We start from the raw sequence: 25,395 nt of genomic DNA, 5'->3' as shown, positions 1-25,395 counted from the left end.
TTAGTGGATTTATTTGGCACGGCCTGTTAATTCTTTCTGGAGCAAATTAATAATAATTCTCATCTGTCAGCGTGAATTTAATGCAGGCTAAAAAGTCATGGGAAGTTTTCTTCAGATGGAACTCCATTCAAAACAGAACAAAAAAGATGACTGAGAAAAAAGCTTAATAAAGACTTTTTAAAACGAAAACCACTCAAGGCTTGACTGTTAATCAAAAGAACATTACTTACCTTACTCAGCATCGCTGGAACCAGAAGCTGCCAAAAGGTTTTAAAAAGGCACCCTTTTGTCTTTCTTTACAGTCATAATTTATAAAAGAGTTCAGCTGAATTATTGGCTATAAATACTCTTTTCTCTCTGCTAATGTATTGGGCTTCTGGGATTTTGTTCAGAGCAAACATTTTGTTACTAAGACAATAAACCCCTAAATTTGGGCTTCTGAAAAAAATTCAAACACGTTCCAAACAGCAGCTATTCAAACAACACTGCTATACCATCTTAACAAACTAAATTGTGAATATTTTCACTGATATTGAAAAATGCATTGAAATTTCTCACAAAATTTAATTTTTAAACACAGAAAGCTGCTGCTTGCAGTACACTGGAGCATATTTATTTATAAGCCAAAGCTAAAAATTCAAATGGGATGAATTACCAGAGAGAGTTTGCTGACAAAAATAATAGCTAGACAAGCAAAACTTCTTATATACATGCGAAATTTTAAATTACAGAACATATAAGGTAGTGGTTTAATGCACATACTGTTACACTGGGAGGGTAGTTTTTCTACATGCAATATGCACCTTACTTAAAAAAAAAAAAAAAAAGTTACCTAAAAATCTGCCCAGGAATGGTACCAGTAAGATTTGAATTTTGCTGTTTTTAGAACAATGCCCTGTTAGATACTTTAAATGAGATTATTTGGGCATGTTTATATATGACTGTATAACAACACACAGCTCTTTATGCCTTTCATAAGTGAAGAGGCTATGCATTAGTGCCGTGCATCACAAATACACTCTACCTGATCTGAAACATGATCAGGTCGAAGACTCCACAGACTGCAGCACTTCTGTTCCGCTGACTCACAAACACCTCACGTATCACAACTCGGCGATGTTTTTACATTGGGAAGGGCCAGAAGGAGAGGAGTTTGTAAACACGGGGTGGCACAAATACGAGCACGCTGGGGAAGTACTGCTCCCACGTTGCTGTTAATGTGGCTGTGGGATTTGACTCCGGCTTGGGGAAAGAGCCGTGCTCGATGCTCGTAGGCAGCTGAGCTGAAAAGACACAGACTTCCCATGTTAACACTCCATGAGCTGCATCAAACAGTTACTGTTTGTAACAGCGAATAGCTGGCTGAAATTGTCATACTTTTATTTTTAGTACACTATATTATGCCTCTGGGATATATTTTATTTATCGAGGAATTGGACCTAAACAGAGATGTTATACCATTTTCCTAAAGGGCACTTCAGACAACTCTGCGAGTACTTGAAAGGCTGTACATGCGCTCTGGGGAAGGGGCAGAGTGAATGCATGAGTCAATACTGTACATGCACCTTTCTGACTCCTGAGCTACTATTTGGAAATTACAGTTTATTTTTCAGACAATCTGAAATAGAAATATATAAAATATTTCACTGATAAAAAAGATTCTTTGTAATTGTTATAAATATTGAGTTCCTCCTGAAATGATTCTAATTTAAAACAACATCATGAAACAGAGCAGGCAACGATTTGCTGAAGATCTTGGCAAAATATATCACACCGTAATTGATACATACATTTTCCATACTGCCATCAGCACCAACACTGGGTGGAGGCTTTGGCTCTGGGGCATCAATCCAGACTTGAATCCCGCTCATTTTACAGCAACGCTACGTTGCATCGGACAGCTAAGAACGCAGAGGAGGGTTAGACTCTGCTCTTGGAAAAGTGTTATCTTGACTCTGGATTTATTTCCTAGAGAATCCTTTGATCCCCGACTGAGATGCAATTTTTCCAGAATCCTTTAGCTTTAGCAGCTATTTATATATACAGCCTAGATTGCCACCAAGGCTAAAGAAAACAATCAGCAAAGGTGGGACTGCCCAACGGAGCAGCAGCCACCGCAGTAGATCCGACAGCCAGGTGCAGGCCCACACGCATGCCGGCACTGTGGCACAGGGGGGCTGCGAGTCCTGATGAAAAACATAGGAATCAGAATTTGCATGTCTAAAGTTCTTCAGTGTTACGTTGAAGAGACAGGGGAAAAAAAAGCCATGCTATTGCAGATGTCATCAAGCACTACTGGTGAGATGCAGAACTACATGGGGAAGGCCCCAGGAAATGAGACACAATTTTGGAACATTGGGTATGGGCTGTACAGCAGACAAAGGATGCTGATTGGGAAGGACTGCAGTCACAATGCTAAGGAATGGACAGAGCACGGAATTGTAAAAGCTTTTGTCAATAGAATTTCATACCCAATTATTGTCATGGGACTCTCAAATTTTATTTTCCACAATTCCTCTGGCAAAAGGCCAGTTCTCACATGACCTCCATAATTTTTTAAATCATATCAATGAAATCATCTTTCCTTCAAGGCAGCCCATTTTCTTCCTGTTAAGAGTTGATTTCCTTGAGAATTTGGAACCATCTCATAAGAAAACTGACCATAAATAGTAATTTTTCTCTTACAGAGATGAACATCTGCATGCTGACATCTGCAAGCCTTTGATTTCATTACAATTATACTCACTGGAGACCACCCATGGCTGATGCTGTCCAGAGAGGGTTTTTTCTTCTTCACTGGGTGAAAAATGGTTTTGCCAGGCGGCACCTCTGAACACAGGTAAAGAGCAGACAATATGCACCCGCACAGGATGCCTTGGAGACAGACAGCCTCTTCTGTGTGCTGCGGCTACTAAGTATTGGCTGTCTCTCTGAGCACGGATAACAACGAGTTCCTAATCTCTTGCTTGCTTCCAGTCTGGGCTAGCAACACAGAGCCAGAACTGATTTGGGCCTATCAGATATGTTAAGAGTTAAATAAGTTATTTTAATAGCCATGTAGTTCTCCTTTATTATATTGCTTTTCAGTAAGAGCTTGCACTGACTTTTGTATTTTTTTTTCCTTAGGTGAGCTGAGCCCAACTTCAGGAGAAATACTGAAATCTAGGAACAGTATTTCACTTAGGGAATGCTGATGTTGGGATCAACTCAGTGGGGCTCTTTTCCGCACAATGATGACAAAGGCCTTCAGTCTACCTGCCCTCCATGCCCAAAACAGCAGTCAGCAGGGTAGGTAGCAGGGAGCAGAGTGTGATTCAAGAGCAGTTATTGCTCATTTCCTTGTCACTCTTATAGGTCACTGGCTGGCAGAAATCTCTACAGAAATGCATCTAAAAATATTTTGAAAACTTGGCCTCCACTGATGAGAAAATTAAGTGGTGACTCATGCTCCCATCAGCTCCAGACTTGATTACTGCAATTTGATGGACTGAGAAGCCGATATTCCACTGAGACTGCAATTTGCTTAGGGGGAGCAGCTGAGAGGCCTCATTGGCACCAATTGCTTCCAACACATCTCTCTTGTCCTTTTAATCACTAGCAAATTTAATTTCACTTCTCACTGAAGATCTCACTCTCCACCTTTCTGGCAAAAGAACAATTTAGAGGCTGATTTTGTGACCTCTGCTACAGCTCTACATTCCAGAATGAAGCAGACCTGTCCGTAGCAATGCCTTGCACCTCTATTTCCTGGCATTTCCTTTTCTACTCCTGCAATCTACACCCACTGGATAGTACTTGTTCCTACTACTCACAATTACTTACCATCGGGTAGGGTGTTCTCTGCTGAATGAGAATTGTAGAGTAACTGTACATACAAATTTCAAAAAAAATGAATTCAGAATGCCCCCTCAAAAGAGCTCACAGTCTAACGATCGCAACTGATACGTGGTTCACAGAAGAAAACTGCAAAGAGGGGACAATCTCCCTCTTCAGACATCGTGCCAGTAAGATGCCGTACTTTTGGTCTGGGAGACTGGGGCTACCCAGAAATAGGGACAAAAGAGATTAGGTTTGTTACATGCTGGAAAGAGCAGGCCATCAAATATGAAACATAAAATACTCTTTATTTAACACTCTGCATAGGCTACATTATCACAGAGCATTGTTAGAACTATGGCAAGGCTTTTCAAACAGCTTCCCTTGGGAGACTACTCCACAGCTTAACAGCCTTTTCACTAGAGATGTCCAAGTGTAACCAAGGACAGAATTTAGTCTCTTGTCTATTTAACGTGTTTGCAAAGGTCTCTGTGTGTTTCTGGCACTTTACAATAATAGTAATATAAACACATTTGGATTATAACAGAATGGTGAAACCGTGATTTAGCCTCTTACTCTGTTGTAATTCCCAAATGCATCAACATCTATTTAAGTGCAAAATAGTCCACAGTTTACAAATACAATGCTGTGATCATCTGCTGTAAAGGTTCTGTATAAGATTACGATTCAATACAAAAGACGATTTGGTGTCTGAAATTTCATTTTTAATGTCAGAATAACAGCAAAAAAAATTCTCTCTTTCTCCATATGCAAACTTGCAAAAAATGTATACCAGGGACTTGGGCCTTTCTAGTATTTCTACATATGTAACTGCTCATATTTTATGCACGTATGCACTTACACATAAATAAAAGTGCTTGCAGACAGACAATATTTCATCTTTCCTTCTAACCTCCTGCTGTCAAGATATTTTTACAGAAAACCATACACAAATAAAAGTTCCTCTTTCTCTGACTGCTAGAATAACTGAGGGGACTACTTCTGTAAAACTAAACTGCTAGATTACTCTCCTTTTGGTCCGTGAACAAGCACAACTGCCCAGCTTCTGCTGAGACTGTGGCTTTTCTGTCATATAACCTATTCACACGAGCTAAAGGATATATAAGAAGAATTACAACCAGAAAATAAAGATCTTAATTTTAAATATGTAAAAAATGATTTATCTTGGACCTATTACTGGGGTCATCATAAGCTTCTCAATTTACTGCACAAAAGGGAAAATTAAATGTTTGAATAACTCAACACGAAGTGCCAAGATTCCCAGTGAACTCTGAAGTGTTGTTTTATTGTCTTTTTTTTTTTTTTTTTAGCTCTGATAACGTTAGACAGGATTACAGATATGTAAAAGCTAAGTATTAACGATCAAGAAAATCCTTATGTTTTATACACAAAGTCCTCATTTGCCACCAGTTTTGCCTGATTATGTTCTATACCAAGTATCTCTGTTAAATTTAAGGCTAAAAAAAAAAATATGTTTCTAACTCTCTACTGAAAAATTGTTGGAACTCAATGAATTAACTTCCATTTGATTATAATTTACAGTATTTTGAGAACTTTCTTTCCCCAAGTTTAGTTCATAAAATATTTCAGTACAGTTCACAGATCTTTTTTTTTTTTAAAGGACAAGCAAACAATTTAAAAGCTTACTCACAAAAACAAACAAAAAACCATAGGTAACAGAGGTAAAACGTTGACCTCAATAAGTAATTTTATCTTGTTTTCCTCTTTGCAAAATTAAATTCAAAATCATTCTGTTTATTAAGAACATATCAGCATAGCAAGTCAGAAACAAACATCTTAATAGTCTTTAAACATAACAGGATTGATATGCATAACTAAGTTTCATTAAGTATGGATTTAAAACATGTATTTCAGTTTTGCTTCATATGCCCTTCAGATCAACACCTCCAACACTCATACACATTTACATTGCCCCAAGCAAAAATGACTTTGTAAAGGCTTTAACAGAACTCCACCTTAAAACAGTCTGAAATATTCTTAAATGCAGAAAATATTTAACAAAGAAAGGATGTTTTCAGTGGAATCTAAGCAAGTTGTTGGATGTACTGAAAGTAGGAGATTCAGTACACAGAGGTAGCTCAGTAAGGGTAGCTGCAGTGTTCTGACTATTTAGAGCCACACAACCACACTAAATTACTGTATGCTTGAACTTGTCCTGTATGTATATATAAAAAAAAAGCCATCACTCTTCCTGGGACTGTTGCTTTGCCATTCAAAACCAATGGAAAGAGACATTAATTTCAGAGGGATTAAGTCCTTACAACATTCTGGATGTTCAGGTTTATAACAAACAAAAAGGAGCTGTCCTGAGTCTGGACTCTGCTGCAAGGAGGGTTTTTAAGCACAGACAAAGGAATTTTTAAGAAAGGGCCCAGGAACATGCATATTACTCTCTCCAGTTACCTCCCAGGTTAGCCTGTTCATGGATCTGACTGCCATCTAGGGACATACTAATCCAAACTGTGAGCTCACTGCCTGCTGTCCTTTGCTTTACTGGCTAGTGAGAAGAGAACACAGCCCTGGAGGACAGTGTGGGTGTCTCTCAGCCCTCCCACAAACTCAGTGTGCAGAGTTTGATTCCTCTCCAGGGAATGGAAAGAATTCAGCTTATTACCACATCATGTACCTTTGTTATGTGGTTGTTTTATCAGTGACGACAATTTTGAATAAGGTGACACTGTCGGCTTCTGATAGTTTCTCCTACAGATGGCTACAGAGCAGTCTTGCACTGACAGACCATCAGCTAAAGCATTGATGATTGGTACCAGACTGCATTCCTGTTGTTCACAGGAATACCAGACTAGAAAAAACACACTAGGTAAACCAAAGACGATTTGTTTTTCAGTAAGGCAAAAGGATATGAATTTCACATGCCTATTCTCATAAAAAAAAGACCTTTAGCTTGCATAAATGCCTATAGCCTTATCAGAGCTATAATAATTTACATCTGCTAAAGATCGGCTCAGTCGCACCATTTGCTGCAATGTTAACTGTGACACACATGACATTTCTACACTTACATTGATCTGCGTTTGACCAATTTCTTCCATTCCTTTTAATGTTTTTATCCACAGTTGCCAGCATAGCTTTTGCAGATAGGAACCCTCAGAGTCTGGTGCAGAGTCCTCTTCTGAAATCTTAATCTCACAGACAAGACGCAGTGCTGGCTAGGTACTTAAAATATATGCCTGTGTTCCCATCTCTTCAACTCTCCCGTTAGAAATAATATTTTGTATATGTTTTATATAGTTTCACTAAAAAAAGTAACATTTGATTTTCTAAAAAGTTGTCACTGATTGTCAAATTAGCTAAGATAGTGTTCTTGTTACTGTAAGGATCTTTTTAATCGGCAACAAAAAATAATTGTCAACTCTTATCCTCACAAGCTATTATTCATTACCAATGCAGCAATATAGAAAACATAGCTTGGCTTACTACAATAAAGACTCTGCTTCGATATTAACATCCTAAATTCTGTCACTGCAGATCTCTGTGCATTGCACCAGGGGAAGGAAAACAAAAACAGGAACAACAACAACAAAAAGAAAAAAGAAAGAAAAACAAAAATTTGTGTTCTTCAGGGGTAAATTATAAAAGATCTCCTAGCTGCAAACACAAATATTTCACTCATAACCCAAGCACCAGACCATTTCTTTGAAGAAGCTTATGAGGCATTTAAGATATACAATGGCACAATATCATACAATGGAATTGAAAGAATTTTCCTGAGAAACCATTAACTTTGAAGGAATGTCTAGACAACTGTGTCAACAAATGCAAATAATTCATGCTTCTCAGCTTCTATCCAATAGATGGCCCCATGCTGAGTATACACAAACTCAGAAGAAAAAGGCATGTCACAGTCATATGACTAGGGAGTGTAACAGAATCACACAGGAATTCAAGTCAATCTTGAAAAAAACCTTCAAGAAAGCTCTTCTCCAGGGTAAGCCAGCAGTGGGATAGGCTTCTGGTCATTTTGGCTAGTTCAAAACAGAAACTTACAGCTGGTGCACCCTGGCATCAAAGCAGGGATAATGGAAGAAACAGCTGTTAGTCATGACCTCTTCATTTCACTCTGTTAGAAAAATAAAAACTGAAAGACTCCAAAATACTGTACAACTTCTTGCAGTAACCATCAAAGTGGCTTCTGGAAACAATGCTTTTGCCAAAAATGCATCTGTAAGGCACTTAACAGGTATCGTTTTAATATATATATATAATATATGTATATATAAAAATAAAATATGCACTGAAGCAACATTCACAAATACCCAGTTGTCTCAATCGTCTGTGTGTACAGTATAGTACATATATACATTCACTGTGACACAGGCCATCTCCATCATTATACCTTCACAGGTACTTTGGGTTGCCTGGTTAACTTCAGTGCCTGTGAACAGGGAAAGAAAAAAAACCAGTCACTTTTTTATATTAAAAGAAGATCAACAGTACAAGACAAGCTTTTTATTGAGGGGGAGACAAAATGCTCCATGTACTTCTGGGATGGTAAGTTATCAGCATGCAGCTAATAGGCCACTCGTTTGTGACGATCTTTTTATCTCTGATAGCCCATCACAACCTCCTCATATACAGACAGACATAACAGAGGAACCTTAAGGAACACGGCTAGATTGCCAGTGAAGGAAGCTGGGATGGGTCTCAGATGTCTTTTAGAAAGCAACTGTTGGGACCCCAGTCAAGAAACCACCTGTGGCACAGATACAAGAGCTTCTTTGAGCTCCTCAGGGGAAAGACTGTGATGAGAACTTCTGCAAACACTTTTTTGGTCTCTGGCCTCCTTCCACGTGGCTCGAAGCCTGCTCAGAGCATAGTCACTGTTACAGTGGTGGATGTCATGCACCTTGGATGTTTACGCCTTCCTTTCTGAGGATAGGGAAGAGTAAGCCAAGTCCAGAGCTGATCTTAAGCCAGGTGACTGACACCTGAGGATCCTGTTTAAAATGTCTGTAGCTTTAGTCTGCTCTTACCAAACATTTTTATAAGGAACAGAGAAACCCCATGGAGAAACCTTGAAGCGATGGCAGGGTCAGCCAATTATGGTAGCTGAACTACTCAGTATGTGACAGAGGTTCAACTCAAATGATAGGTGTTCATGTTTCCAGTTTGGCAGGAAGCACCCTCTCTAACCTAGGAGGCAAGTGTGACAGGCTTAAATGGGGTTAGGTTTTCAGCTGCTCCTTTATACAGATGTGAGCACTGTGCAGGATGCCTTCTTTTAGTGTGCTGTTCAACAAAAAATACTCAGTGTTTCTTGTGGCCTGAGAGGGAAATTCATCAAATTTGGAACCTTTGCTTTCCATGTCCTTTTGGGGGAAGTGCCCTGACAGACTGACATTTGCTTGATGGGCAAGACACTTACTTCTGGAGGATTGTTGGCTAAACAAGCAATTTTCAGTCTGAGAGATAAGTCTGATGGGTCTTCTTATTGTAGATATTAACCTTTAATATTGTACATTTCAAGCTTGTACGCACTGCTGAAAAAACACTCTAGCACAAATGTAAACCCTTTAAAAAATCTAAACCTTAAAAAATAAATAGGCTATATTCCCCTCAGAAACAGAAGCATTTAACTATTGTTAAATCTAGCCATTTGAGATTAGTCTTTTGGATATTATTCAGTGAGAGACTTTGGAGAGAGACATCATTCCACATTTTGTTTGGGGAAACAATATTTTAACTTTGTAGTTTGGCAGATTCTGCTGCCATATTTACAAACTAGAAATACCGTACTGCAGATGAACCTCTAAATATTTAAATTCAATTTCATACAACCAGATCACATGTACTATCATAATTAAATAAGAATGTCACTGCAGTTGAGTACTGTGACTGGATAACCGTCTCCCCCTGCAAGAGAGATGCCAAAATGAAGCCAAGGTGTTTATAGAAAATAAACATCAAGGGTGATGATGACATGTTTATTTTCAAAGCGGGAGACCATTATGCAGTCACAATATTCACTTCTGTTATACTTATTGCAACTGTACCAGACCCAACCTCATTGATTTTTCTTATGAGAGTAATTAAAATAACATTTGTGAATAATACAGAAGACCAACTGATAAATCTGCTGCAACAGAACAACAATCCCCTGAAGTGGCTCTATGGTAGCATTACAGTCTGATTAGCACAGAAGGTTTATTTGAAGCTTAATGAATAAGAAACTAGTGCTGGTGAACCGTAAATCTCTCCAGTACTGGGCTGACTTTTCTGATGCCCTGTTTAAAGGCTGTGTTAACTTGCAGCAACTGACAGCAGCCCTTGAAGGCCATTACCACCCCTGAGGACCAGGGAGGTCTAGATGAACTCCAGCCACACTCCTGGTCTTGGTAGCAGGGAGCAGCTAGACAATGAAGAGAAGCCAGCATTGCAGGGATCGTTCTGCCGCTGGTAGCGTCAACTTTGGGCTATCATTCTTCAGGAACAACATGCAATTTTCTTTAAACAACCTGTCTCCTGATTATTTCTGATAATTAATTCTGATAATTAAGTAGTTATCATTATGTGAAACTGATGGAATCTCAAAATTAAATATGATACACAATTTTCCATTTTTGGATGCTAAGTATAGCTTAACAAGATCTGATTTCTGGAAAACTGGGAGCTTTCCCACTTTTCATAATTCAGGTAACCAAAATGGAGCCACACAAAGGGAGTAATTTGAGGATTACAATTCAAGTTAGCAGGGTGATTTTACTGAAGTGAAGCTAGTAAAATGGCAGCCCACTGAATTTTGCTGAAAATTGGAAACAGAGAAGACATCAAAAAAGCTTCACCACTGACAGGTGAAAAATTCAGAGGACTGGTGGAGCTAGGCTTTCCACAATATGTCTCAACCTTCACCTAAAATGACTGTCAAAGATTACTTCCATTGTCACAGCCACTCATCACCTTATCCTCTCAAAACATTAAAGAAAGCTCTATAATCAGTTGCAAATACTAGCCTGTGAGGTGGCTACTAGTGTTCTGAGCACCTGACAGAAGCCACTGCAATTTCATACAAATCACAGAATGGCCATCAGATGTGAATAGCTTCAATCAGTACTGAAATAATTGCAACTTGAATCAGTGATGCCAATGCAAAAATCTCTAGGTTACAATCTATAATCCTACAAGCTACCCCAGGCTGTATTTTTGTCATGAGATGGGATGCAGCAAACTTCTGTAGACTTCTTGCTATTGTAAAGGATGACCTAAGTAAGAAAAAATACCCACCACCATTAAAAAGTTCTCATCCTGCTTCAATTAAATTCACAATGGGTCCTCATTTTATTATTAGTGATTATTACTTGAACACTGAGCCATTTTTACTGCATATAATCTGAATTCATAATTTGAATGCTTGCTGATGTGAAAGGAACAAGCTGTAAAGGTCTAACTTCTGGATTTGAACCTTTACAAAGACAAGGGGGATAAAGTTCATCCTTTTTAATGTAACTCTATTGTGACTATCACTGTCATAAAGGAAGTAAAAAAAACAACAAAAAACAAAACAAAACAAACAAACGAAATCCCTACCATGGGATCTACAAGAAGGAAACTGAGGAGTTTAAGACTTGTGTTTAGGTATTTTTTTCCTCATAGCAGACTTTCTATTATAAATCAAAAAGAGCAACTCTTACCTTTTGCCTAGAAACCATCCAAGATTTTATTGTTGGTACCAAAAGACTGCCAAGAAGAATCTGAGCAGGATGATAGATGAGTAAGGGGACAGAAATTAAGGACAGGTGCTCATAACCTGCAAATACTATCTTCAGCATTGGAATCCCTGCAGGCAAAAAAACAGGAGACAGATTCTCAATTCAGATTTCGAGTCAAGGACAAAAGCAAAGCATTTTGCAAAACAACCCAACCAGCCAATCCCCCCCAAGAAAACCCAACATGAAGGCACAGAAGTTGTATATATTAAAAAAAAAAAACTACCAAAAAAAACTGGAAGAAAATGAACAGCAATAAAAAAAAATACATTGCAGAGAAAGCTCTGTCAGAAAGGAAGCAGTAGGGGAATGCCATAAAGATCTTTTCTAATTTTGCTGATAGCTGCAAACTCCTGCTGAAGACTTGATATAAAATACATCTGTGCTACAGCATGAATGCTGAGTTGCCAAGCATAGGTCTGTACTGTTTATTTATGACTTTATCTTGCTGTGCTGTTTCATATTTTCATGATTGTCCCCCATCCAAGCAGTCCAACTCCTGCTTGTAACTTTTTCTTCAGTCCATTCACCACTGGAGGAGGGTTGCATTTTCCAGGCATACTCCCTGCCAGTAAGTACCCAAATGACATCCTTAGACTGATTCACACAGTTCAGTTGGAGAGTCAAGGACTGTGCAGGTGAGTGCTCACATGTTAGAGAATAAAACTCTCTGCTCTACCTGTATATTTCAGAAGAGAGACAGCTTGAGAGAAAAAAGGTTTAGTGAACTGAGTGAGCAATACGAAGAGGCCATACCTATGCAGAATTAGAGAGCAGCTGGAGTAGAGAAGTTGCTACGTGTTGGAAGAGCTGAATTTTAAGAGAGAGACATAGGCCATTTTTCTGAAGAGCTTGAATTTGTGCTCAACAGTGCTACTTCTATTAGACATCTCCATGCGTAATCTTCCCACTTGATGAAGTGATACGTAAGATTACATTTGATTTAGTTTTTGCAGTAATGAAACTGATTAAGCTGACACTGAACATTTTATTGTTCAAAATGGTCTGTTTAAATCTTGCAACTTTGTTACCTGTTCCACAAAGCATGGGCAGGGGCAATCCTCACAACCATCTCTTGTCTTGTTTGACCAGTTGCAGACAAGAGTTGCTGCTAGTGCTCAGGAGCCCCCTGAGAACATACCTTACTTTCTCCCTCGTTTACATGTCAGTCTAGGAATCTTCCACCAGCATCAACCTTGCAGCGAACCAAACTAGACAAGAGTTTTCACAGAGTTTATCTGTGTCTTCTTTCTTAGCAGTGACAATAAACCGAGCACTGTGGCACATGACCTTCATTTCCCCATTAGTAGATGATTTAGAACAACCAAAGCTGCCATAAAAACAACTTTTATCTATGTCTTGAATAAATTTCTGTTCTCAACAACCTTCCAGATTTCCCTTAATAAAAGTGTCTCCCTTCCTTTGGGAGGAAGCATAGCTTATTTGCTGGATATTTACGCCGCAAGTACCCCTTTATTGCTGACACACAGCTAAACTTGCCAAAATCTTCACAGTTGCCACAGCACAATTCCTTTTAATTATTTTAATTAGCTTCATCACATTACACCACTAACAACCTCATCCCCATATCAGTTGCCTGTTCTTATGTGGCTATTTCCAGCAAAAGACTAAATCAAAAAACTAAAGGCTTGCATACTTAATTCAATATTAATAAATAATTACCCTTAAAACAGTATCAGGGACATATCACCAACACAATAGGACTGCTTATTACTAACACTGATTTCTAGGGCTTAGGAATAGGCACTATTTTGATAGGAATTAAATGGGCATTTGCATTCTATTATGGAGCGTAATTTACTTCAAATACCCATCATATTGTTTTTGTAAACAGATAATGATTTTATTGTCTGTTTCCAGTCTCAGCTTCACCCTAACATGTCTTTTCCTGTTCTCTAACCACAGAAAAATAAACTAGAGTCCCAACCTATGAACACGCTATATTTATGTTCATAAGACAGGACCTGGCATTTTGGTGGTGCAATGTCATCCACAGATTTTAAAACACTTCAGTATGCTGAACAGGACTCCTACAAAGAATCTGAGAACACTAAGATGACCAGCCTAAGATCACACAGAAAACTAATGGTGGAGACGTGAACAGAATGGATCCAAAGCGACTGAGGCATTCTTTAAATTACTGTACATTTTCTAGCTGAAAGAAAATAGGAGAAATTCTAGACTAAAAGTTAAATTCTCTAGAGGAAAGCTATTTCAGTAAACTAGGAAAAGAAAATTAAAGTTGTCAAATATAAATACAAAATACTATAATTAGTGTGACAATGTAATTAGATTGCAGGGTGGAAAGAGGTTCTTAATTCACAGCTTGTTTAAATACATGTCACAACAATAGGTTCTTGTAAGCCACCAATGTGCAATTAAAGTTCCTGCTATTTACTAGGAAAAACTAACTGGTGAAAAGAAGAAGTAATTATTTTTGCAGGTAAGCAGTAGTTTAAAGAAAAGCAAATTCTCTGTTCCCTTTTTATGTACCTTCTGATTTTTGCAATTCCAACTTTGCCAGTATGCAACTCTCTCCAAAAATATTTCATGACAGAGATCCACAAACTACAGTCACAAATGCTTATGTCAGTCATAATACCACAAACTTAAACAAAACAGCATGGGATTTTATTTACTTTTTTAAAAATATATTTTTTATTTACTTTTTATTTACTTTTTAAAAATATTATCTAACTTTTTTTTTATTCCAATACATAGCAACTGCAAGCATCAGTATGATTGATATGATTGTATCATTTCATGAGCATAAAGCTCACACCAATTCCTATTTAGGAAAAATATTTTTTAACAGCTATTTTTTCCTCTCTTAAAAATATAAGTAACTGGGTGGGGTTTTTTTTTGCTTGTTTGTTTTTAAATAAACTATTTGAAAACAACAACAACCCAACCTAAAAAGAAAGAAAAACAAATCCCATCTGATGACTGGGCTGATGCTGTTTGCTATATCTTAGCTCAGAATGCATTTTCAAGATGAGATTATGAGATTAGCATTGTAAGAAGCTACTGTAAGAAGAGTTTAAATCTTTTGGATAGATGGCAAGGAATAAAGGTGCTAAGCAAAATGGAGCTTGCTATCTTTATTTTGGGCTGTCCATTCTTCTTTTCCTCATTTTTATAGCATATTGTTCTTGGTATTAATGGAATATGATAGCTACATGCTTAGTCTAAGGTAAGTAAAATTTTGCATGGGATCAAATCACTTGTTGTAGAAAACAAGCCACTAGCATATCTATAATTCTCGTTTTCTCAAAGTATACAGCAGATGCTCCCTTCCCCTGTGGCCTCCCAGTATCACTAGGGCATTTACTTACAGAATGAAGCATTCACATGTGTAAGGAATGACACCTGTAATGATCTGTCATTCTGTTTTCACAGAGCCATTAAATCATGCTTATCTGCATTTCAGGGAAGTTGGACTGACTTTCTTGGGTCTTCATCCTGACTGACACTGATGGAGGAATGCTGGAATTAACAAAGGTTGTATACAGACTGGTGAGTTTTAAGACTGCTGTCATGGTCTGAAGTCTCACATCACAAACACCAATCCATGCTGCTCCAGTTTATGAAGTTACAGGCTTCCAGCAGCTTGGTTCAACTCCTCTGCCAAAGACCCTCACTCACTACGTATGACGAGAGGACAGAGAGCAGAAATGGGGTACAGGCCCACTGCAACTAAGACAAGGGAGTTATCCCTGTGACATGGAGTACTGTTCACTTTTCTCCCCGTCTCCATCCTCACCAACCCGTTGCCATCATGCAAGAACTTCGCACACCTGAGGAACTGAAGCAAGGAGGAGTGAGAAGACTGCTCTTACGGTCTGGTATAGGAAAGCCCTGGTTGCTTTCTATTGCTCTAGGGTATTCCAGTCTGGTCCCAAGGCTGCGGTTTATCAGCCCTGGTCTAAGGCCACTGTTCCTGTAGTAGGCTACAAAACTGAAAGCTATTTATCCTTCCTCCAGCTTTGCACCCAGTATAACCTCCCACATGCTCCTCTTTCCCTTTTGCTACTTTCATATTTTGTAGTCACCCTTTGTAAAAGGCCCATGAAAATATTATGCTGCGCTTCTCTACATTTAGTTAACTGTAAAATACTTATAATAAAAATCCTAAAAGATTTGAAGGTATTTTTAAGAGAATTTAAATATAGGACTCTTTTCATCTAGCTATCATGGCAGTAATATAAATGAAGCAAATTAATTTTAATGCTCTAAGGTACTGATTCTGTGTCACTGTCACTGACAGGATCCAACCAGACTTTATGAGATGGCATTTGACTTTATGGAAGTGAGCACTATGCACGCATTTACAATTTTACAGGGACTTTAAGCTGTCATGCTGAAAAATGTTTATAAAACATTAATCAAAAAATGCCTCTTTAATACAATGCATTGTCTGAAGGATGTTAGAAGGCACATATTGTAAATGGATTCTTTTTCTGACTAAAGTAATTTCTACCAAAAGCCTTTCCCCACTGCTATACAAGTACACAGCGCGGAGAGATAAAGAGCACTTTCTCAGCACATTACTACCTGATCCAAACACTTGGGAAATCACTAATGTACAGCATGCCATATTTCCATGTCACACATGACACATTTGTCTAAAATTACCCAACAGAGTTTGACGTTGCAGCATATTCCATAGCAGAGCTTTCAACTGACATCTGCCAAGTAAGAACTTCAAGTAAGAGCTTTCTTCTTCTAACAAGCAAGTAAGAGTTTTCTTTTATCCTATACCCATGATGGAAGTGATAAAACAATAAGTACTGGAAACCAGTTTTTTTTTTTTTATTATTTTAATATGTTTATTTTATGCTCACTGGATGTGTAAGCTCCCCTCAAAGCAGTGTTTCATCATTTGCTGTTTTCTATCACATTGCGATGGATTCAGAGAACTTAATAGAACATTTTTATTACCACTGAAACATAGGCCATTATCTCTCACACCCAAAGCAGAATTATTGCTAGATGCTCTACTTAGATACTTCACTGTATAGGTTTTTCCCCTTAAATGTCTTTATAACAAACAATTTATCCTAAAACTTTATTGCTTACATTACTGAAACAAATTCCAAATCACAAAATGCTCCAGCATTTCTTCTGTGGAAAAGAGATTTTGGTACAAAACAAAGAGGTCATCATTAAGGCTATGAAATCACAAGGAATCAGAGCGTCAAACAACTGTTAGAGAGAGGCAGTGGAAATACTCAGAAGAAAATCCTTAACCTGTGCACTTTCAGTTCCCTTTTCTCCCATCTATACATTTCAGAATTCTCAATTGCCATAATCTTCAACTGCAATATACAAAATGAAACAGGTGTATGAATGGTGGCTTCTCTGACACTCTCTATGCTATGCTGTCTTTCTGAAGAATCCTCTCAGGGGTTGATGTGAAGGGAACATCAGTAGGCCAAAAAGCTTTTCATTTTTTTAAACTGAGAAGCCCGCAAAGGGAGGCATATATTGCATTAAACCCCTCCTAAACTGCCAAAACAGGGGGTTTCTGAGTTTCTCTCTGCAAAGACAGTGCCGAATGAGCACCTGAAATTTTACTGCTGAATTTCAGAATAGCATCACATGCAGTCCAGTGACTGCATGGTAGGAAAGGGTGGTGAGATCTGGAAAAATCCAGTACACAGGATTAGAGAAAGGTTGCTCATGCAGACAGCTGCCAGAGTGGCAACATACTGCTAATCTCTGGTTTGCAAACTTTCTTAAGGATTTCCCTGCTTTTTTTTCAGGGCAAATCAGATTGCAATGGTTAGTTTTGAGGAGGCAGAAGTTCATATACTGTGTCTTTCCTCAGTGAAGGCTACCCAGGGATAGAAGTTGTTTATTGCCCTTGTTAAGACTCTGCTATGACATACTGATATCATGGTGCTTTTGACAAAATAACCAGTTAAGGATTCTTTACCCTCACCTAAATATGCACTGAACTCAAGTTAAATGCTCTTCCCTCAGGACCAGTTTCTTTCAGTTATGGGAATAGCTGAATGATATCTGACTACCAGTAACAGTACAAATACTCGCTCACTACTGAGTACAACCACTTTCAGCTGAAGAAAGCACCTTCCAATGTAATATGAATTCACATTAAACTGGAAGGAGAATAGATTACTGCAAGCTTGTCCTAAAACAGTCAGCCAAGCTCTTCCCCAGACAAAAACTTCCTCAGAGTAGAATTTGGTCATCCTTTTCCAGCCAATCTCCACCTGTAACTCTAGGATTTTTTTTGTTGTTGTTCTCAGTCCTAATCAAGAGATCGTAGACCTTAAAGTCAATTTGTACCCTGCAGGGGCATCAAGGTTGAGAGAAGTAACAGATGGCATTAACTACTCTCTTGTCCAAAAGGAAATAACCATATCAAGGTAAGACTACATTCACAGTGGCTAGACAGGCCTGCACAACGGTTTGTGGCATTTTTGGTTCAATCACACTTCGGTGACAAAACCTAGTGTTACCATAGAAATCTAACTTTTACTGGTAGGGATAAGGAAATCATCCATCAACACAACCACAACTGCCTCCAGGTGATATGACACTCAGTGACTGATTGGGAAGGACCTGCAGTGTTTGTAGCAATTGAGACTACTACCCCTTGCCTTTCTGCCCACACAAGTATACGTGCTGTACAAAGACATGGGCTTAAAATATTGTCGGGGTGGGGAAAGATAATGTTTTCATATTTCAGCTCAGTAATAAGTGTATGAAAAGCAAAAAAAAGAGACTCATGAAGTGGTAAAAACAAACATCTAATCAGGAGGTTTTACAAGGGACTGGATGAGAGATTAAAGGAGTCTGGAATGGCTGCAGGGGAAAACTGCAAAAAGGTGAGTGAGCTGTCCTGGTTAAGTTGGAGATCTGCATGGACCCTAATCATCAAACATTTTCACTTTCATCCCCATCCTTGGGAAAGAACTGATTTACCATAACGTTCAACAGGCCCTTGCACTACACTAGGTGACTTACCTCTTTCAGAGGCCTAGAAATATTGAGAAGGCTCTGTACTGAATCAGACTGATGTGATCACACAGTGTGGTCCATACAATTACCATAAGAGTGCAAGAATTTCACTGAGACCCACACTATGTTGTAAGAGACTTTGCTGGTCTAATATTCAAATAAAGAAGGAGAAGGAAAGGAAGTAAGTAATAATAAGGATTTTTTTTTGTCATAACTAAGAAAAAAACAACCTAGTATGCTTTGAATGCTTTTAGTAATTCCTGTTCTTCAGGTAACTGGCTCTCTATACTCATCATAAATCAGCAATTTTAAGTGAAATCTAAGTAGTTACTAGAAAACTAGACATTGTGATACTATCAAATTTTTAAGTAAATTAATGTAAAAGATGGAAGAGGAAGAAAGTACAGTTTGTCTATTTCTGGGTTTTCAATGCATGTGTTCAGATTGGAGGTGATGTTTAGTGAACAACACAGGCAATCTTACCAGCTGCCAACAATGAAACATTTAACACCAACAACTGAAGACTAGTGCCTCAGACTCTAGAACACCTCCTCCACCTGCCTGACAACATGGTAGTAATAATTAGTTAACAGGGAATACAAGAATGAATTGAACCATCATGAGTCATATTTTAGATGCGACATCCTTAATTTGGGACCACAACGCAGGCATAGCAATGTTGTAAGCTGACCATAACACTTCAGTGCTTTTTATTGCTTGGAGGTAATTCATTCTTCACACACATAATATATTCAAGGCATAGGGTAAAATCTTCCTTGTAATTCACTATTAATATCTAAGCTATGAAGTTTAAATAAATAGAATTTAAACACTTCCTTCCCTTCTCTACAATTCTTGTATTTAATACTTTTTGGAGGTTTAATATGTTAGATCCACTAATGAAAGGAATTCTGGACAACCAGACTGACAAATTTCCTAAAAACATAAGCTGATATTTGATTTGTTTATTTCCTTCAACATTACTGCCCCTTCCACATGCAGCTGAGGCCAACATCTCTCTCAGCATTAAAGTCTTGATTATGTGGATTTATTTACATATATATATTTAAAAGTATAATTTTATTTTATAGTCACACCTGTTATTTTTGTAAACACAAGAAGGAAAGGATTATATCCCAAACTGCGTCATATCTTCTAATTAGATTTTTTTTTTTAAGTCATTTTCTCCTGAAGCTTTGACGCAAAGGAAAACACGATACCACAAATTCATTATAAATGATAAAATGAAAAAATATTCTTTTCACAAAGAAAAAAAAATAATGTTAGGAATACTAGCATATTTTTCCTTCAATCATCTCTTTACCTGATTTCTGAGTCCAAGAAAAAGAGCTATGAGGCCAGAAAAGCTTTAATGTTCCAGTCATTTGGGAAGGCATTTTGAGAAAACAGCACACTACCTAGAAATACTAAGGGATACTATTTCACATCCTAAAATTCTGAAATTCCATGAACTGTAGGATTTCTAATTTTTGTTGCTGTTGTTGGTGTTGTTTTTTTTTTTATGTCTTTGCACCCACTCTTTCAGAAGTGTCTGGAGTCAGCAGCTCAGACTGGCTGCCAGAAGGTGCACTGAGAGCAGCAAATGTAGATGCAACTCTCTCAGGGAGACTCAACATCATCTTCAATACTCACAGTTTTAGCATGGGTGACACTTGTAGCCTCTGCCAGATTGAAGTAAAAAAAATTCTTGAGTCATGTCCAAACGTGGATCTTCCCGAGGGTAACCTGTCAGCTGTCTGCTGAGTATAATGTTGTTTCTTAAAGCAGATAAATTAACTTTAACTGTTTTTGGTGGGGAGGGAGGGTTAGGAGGGCTCTTGTGTCATTATCATTTTACAGATGGATACGTGTTTATTTTTTTTGTTTTTTTATTATAAAGAGGTACGAGCTTGCTGTCATTAAAAACCTGCAATCTGGTTTTTAGTGTCTGATCCAATTATGTGTACATCTGGGAAGACACACAACCAAATAAATAATTGGAGAGGTGCAACTCTGAAATGACAATTGTTATTCATCGATCTCTTTCTGTAAGTCGAGATTGAGAGATGTAAACTTCAAGTGAATGAGATCTCCTGGGTGAGATTCTTCAGTTCAAACACAGTAAACAACTGTTGTCCTCTGATGCACATTTTAGTACTGCTGGAGGCAAACTTTCTAAATATTAATAAAAAACCTACTACTGGCAGAGTATACAGATGAAAAGGAAGCCCTGGGAGCTGGTGCAGAATTTCTAGCCACATTCAAAGTCTAATGAAAGAAACATACGTTTCAGGTCAGAAAGGAAAAGAGATTCCCTAATTTCCTCCAGTATTTCCCTTCTGGAATCACAAAGAAGTCAACATTGAGTAAACTGCAATATATTAGATATGCTACATTGCAAATCTTGTGATAAAAAAGCAACGGAGAATCAGGTACCCTGTGTCTGAGAGCCACTAGAACTCATTGAAATAAACCATTTCTTGCTTTGGTGTTGGCCTGCCAGGGCATTTCCTTCCTGAAAGTACAGCCCATTGGGATGTCCTGGTATGAAGGAGACGAGCAGTGGTACTTGCCCAGCTACATATGTGAGTAGCAAGGAGAAATAAAAGATATGCTCCGATGCATACTATCCCAGTGACCACAGCCTACTCAAAACTGTCAGTTTGACTTCTCACAGAGAGTCTCCTTAAAGCAAGTGGTGGGCTTAGTATTAGAGAAATGTTTGCACATACAGCAAAATGACATGTCACCTTGGGTGCATTAGGCAGTCTGTGCAAGCAGGAAACATAAATACTATTCCAATTACATAAATCTTTGCCTCGAACCTAAATTTGGTTTTGCTAGTATTCTGATCTGGCAGCCATACTGGAAATAACAGCATTCCCCAGGCTTCCTTAGGGGTCTGCTGAGAAAAAAGCCATGCCGATTACATGATAATGACCTGTTTGATAATATCGTTTGGTAAGAACTAAACATTGCTTCTACAAAACTAATGAGCTAGGAAAGATAATCCAGCTGCCCTCAAGTTAGGCTACAAAGAAAGATGCGGACAGGAGAGAAGTCTAGTAGATTTGGGTGCTTCTGCTCACCCCCCTATCATCTCATGTAATATGAAACCCTCAGTTCTTATTTTCCAGAGACAGAGAAAAAAGAGATGGTGAACTATAGAGAAGAGGAAAAAGCCCAACCAATGACTTGTTGCTTCTTCCAAGCAATTGCTGTGTGAAAACTGAAGAGATGAGAAAAACTTTTCAGTTTGACCCAAAGAATCATGCTAACAAAACTGGTGAAAGGTTTTAGCAGCAACTAAATCGCCTGGGATCTCAGAAGCAGGCATGGGATCAAGAGGGCCCTTCTGTTCCTAACCCTCTGGAAGAAGTGAGGGATACGTAGCCCAGACATGGTATTCACATGACACACTCTTTCTATCACATTTCTCCCATTGGCTTCCCTTCTTCTCTGAGGGTCAACACCCCACCTATTCCAGTCAGAGTAGTAGCCAGATCATTTTCATTTACATCACTCTAACAGCTGGGTAGGAAATGAGATTAAAAGTCTGGAACAGATAAGAATATCTGCAAATTCAATCACTAGTAACACCAGGAAGTATGACAGGATACCAGCAGTAATGCCTCTTGTTCAACATTCACAGGAAAATTTTGAAAGTAGAAAATACTATCACAAATCTTACTCTTGAAAACTTTTAGAGAGCAATTCACCAGGATTATTTTTTACATCTTTATGGAATTATTCACACATTCACTGCTAGTCACAGTTCGTCCCTTGGTGAATAACCACCTTAGAGGACAATTCTCTGCCAGGAGCAGAGAAAAGCAACCACAGAGTTTGGCTTGAATATTCACTTAGGGCAATGCATCTGACTTTGCAATCTTACCTTCTATCACAGAATTATTAATTGAGGCCTCCTTGTTAAAATCAAAGTGATCTATGTTTTATTTTAACACAAGTTAGAACAGTTTGCCATTTTTCTGTCTAAAGGAAAAGGTGATTATCACCACAAAATAAGAGCCTGCTTTTGATTAGTGCAGCATTTCACAGACTTTGGGTACAGGAACAACCAGATGAAGCAAGAACACAACTAATATTAAACAGCAGTGGCTTAGGGTGTGCAAATATAATTACTTACCTCTGAAAAACTTGTAAAGAGATCTGTAGAAAACATGAGCAAACTCTAGATAGCTGTGAGCAGATTGGAGCTATATGTGAGCACGATGCACTGTCACATTGTGCAGCTGGGGAACTTGAGGGAAAGCATGGGCTGATTAATCCATAGCCTAGATGATCTGCTCACAGACAATTGAGCTGTCTGTGAATCCACTTGTGCATTACACAGTGCTTTTAAAAATTGTTCAAGGACAGACTATCAATTCTGTACTCACAGAGTAAGTAGCTGAGTATTTCAAAAAAATAAATTTGAATGAAATTAAAACAATACAAAGGGCTTTGTCTTTTCTTTTGAAAATTATTCTTTCCTGGAAGTACTTTGTACCCTAGAAACTTTGATTGCATTACCTTAAGAATTCCACAATGAAAGAACAGCAACATTGTTAAATACAAATGAGGAAAAATGCACTATGCATCACAAAATACCCTGATTTCATTATAAGTTGTTTTTTTTAAACTAATCTGCGGTTCATCATACCTGCATTCCAGACATTTGCACTTGTGAGAGCCAAATAAGTACCACTACTCCATTTTCTATTCATAAAATAAATTCACAGAGTAAATTAAAAGTATCACAAAGTAAATTAAAAATATTTTTTGACTATCCTAATTTTTTATTTTGGAGTTGTAACTTCTGGCTAGTAATTCACTCTGCCAACTCTGCCAAAGATAAAATAATGTTCCGTACTTGGCTGCAACTTTCATGTAAGTCCAAGCAACAGCTCTGCAGTATTGTTTAGATGAGCCACACTGATAGCTTTGCACTTCCTTGAGGCCTCTTCTCTTCTCACTGAATGAACTCCAGGGAATGGCATCATGTCGGGCTTTCCAGATGGATTATGTGAAGCCATAGCTCAATGTCATTTTCAATAGCAAGGCTCATAATTAAAGGTCAAATAGTCACTTCATCTGCAATCAATCAATAGAAGAAGTACTAATACTAAGTACTAATCAATCAATGGCAAATGCACTAATAAAAGCCATGCATCAAATGTCCGCATATGTGTGTGCTCACATGCACTATGCATATATGTGAGTAGGTGGAAGGAGAGAAAGAGAACAAAGTGTGGGTGAATATGCCAGAGGGCATTGTGAATACTATATTTATCTTCACTACTTGTAAATTTATATCCCATTTCACTCATTACATGAAATACAAATAACATTATTTTTTTCTGCATGTGTGATGTACTGTATTCAAAAACTGCCAAAGCATCCACCTCTATTCAGAAATACTGGCTTGCGCTCCTAACTAAGGAACACAAAGGCACCTACCCTGTGTAATTTGTCCTTACACAAACATGCCCTGCACTCTGATCTGTGAGACAAAAAGTGTGTCAACTGTTCTGTCTACAAAATAAAACCCAGCATATGGGAACAGCACTCATCTCCGTGCAAAGCAAGCACTTATTCAGTGGATTCAACACTGGAAGTGGCAGTTGGCCTCATGAGCATGCACTGCATGGGAATTAGTTGGTTTCATAATATGGTGTGGGAGAAAGTGACTTATAAAAGTCTTCTCATGCCTCTCCCATTACCACTTCTAAAGCTTTAAAGCTGTCAGCTCTTCTCCCACTTTTGTCGGTGCCATCGTAAATTCCCCAGGGAAGGGACCAGACATACCTATCTGGAGCTTTACCTGCCAAACTGAGAGAAATCAATTTCAAAGTGAAAGAACAAGTGTTGGGGGGTCATTTATATACTACCACTGGAATCTTAAAGACAAACAAAGCACAGCTCCACAATGGATATGAAACCAGACCCTGAGCTGTGTTTGTGCTTTCAGGCACTGAAATGACTGTGAGAGAGAAAAACTCTCTCTGCTACAAGAAAACAGAAGGTTTCTTGTTGAGTGGTTTATAGGAAACACCTCTGGACATGGAGAAATGTGACAGAACAACAAAAGAATAGGAGGTAAAATACATGTGTCTGTTCTTGTTTCTGCTAAGATCAGGGTGGACAAGACTGCTAGAGATAGATTTAACTGTCATTCAGAAATGGCTGATCCTTAAGAACTAATTTTATCTACTCTGCTTTCAACTTCAGTGAAGAAATAAATGCTAGTTGCTCTGGTTAACAATTCTTGTTTACATCATCAGCTCAGGGGCATATCTCATCTCACTACGGCTTTACAAAACCCGATCCTCTTTATTTACATAGAAATGTGTACTTACACACCTCTGTCTTATCTAGACCTGGTACTAATACCAAACAGCAGAATATGCCTTTAATGAGACACAAGCTCTTCAAAGATGAAGGTAAAGCAATCTGTCCTGAAGCTCACAAATGAAACAGTCTGTAGCCAAGAAACAGTCCTGTAATACTGTGTTCCACCATGAATCTGTTTCGTTTCAATTTGCACACTTATTCATATGAAACATCTGTATGAGATAGAAGTATATATGGCTGAGGAGAAGTTGTAGGAGTCCTTGAAGTCAAGGTGGTGTAAATATTTTTTTGTTTTTGTTGTTGCTGTGATTGGGCAAAGACAGCAGCAAAATATAAAGTATATCTGACTCCTCAGGCTGTGCTAATCAGAGCAGTAACCTGGAATTGGGAAAACGCAAGTCAAAAAGACAAGCAAACTACAAACCTGGAAATAGTCTCTTTTAGATAAGAAAAT

At 38.2% G+C, this 25,395-nt stretch overlaps 1 protein-coding gene across 6 annotated transcripts in view; it reads right to left on the bottom strand.

The window, feature by feature from the left end:
* Positions 1–4,103: 4,103 nt before the first annotated feature.
* SLC10A7 (solute carrier family 10 member 7) overlaps positions 4,104–25,395 on the bottom strand; it is a 149,973-nt gene continuing 128,681 nt past the window's right edge. For 5 of the 6 annotated variants that reach the window (XM_040554887.1, XM_040554883.1, XM_040554888.1 and 2 more), the window contains 2 exons: positions 11,505–11,650; positions 4,104–8,251 (listed from right to left, as the gene is read on the bottom strand). In XM_040554887.1, coding sequence (XP_040410821.1) covers positions 8,207–8,251; positions 11,505–11,650 — 191 coding nt within the window. In that variant the 3' untranslated portion in view covers positions 4,104–8,206. Of the gene's footprint in view, positions 8,252–11,504; positions 11,651–15,780; positions 23,682–25,395 lie in introns of those variants that run through there. The other variant, XM_040554889.1, reaches the window with a different exon arrangement.

Source organism: Cygnus olor, chromosome 4 (assembly GCF_009769625.2).
Source record: "Cygnus olor isolate bCygOlo1 chromosome 4, bCygOlo1.pri.v2, whole genome shotgun sequence".
NCBI classification, from domain to species: Eukaryota; Metazoa; Chordata; class Aves; order Anseriformes; family Anatidae; genus Cygnus; species Cygnus olor.
Note: the sequence above shows the minus strand (reverse complement) of the source record. Positions and strands in the feature narration are given on the sequence as shown.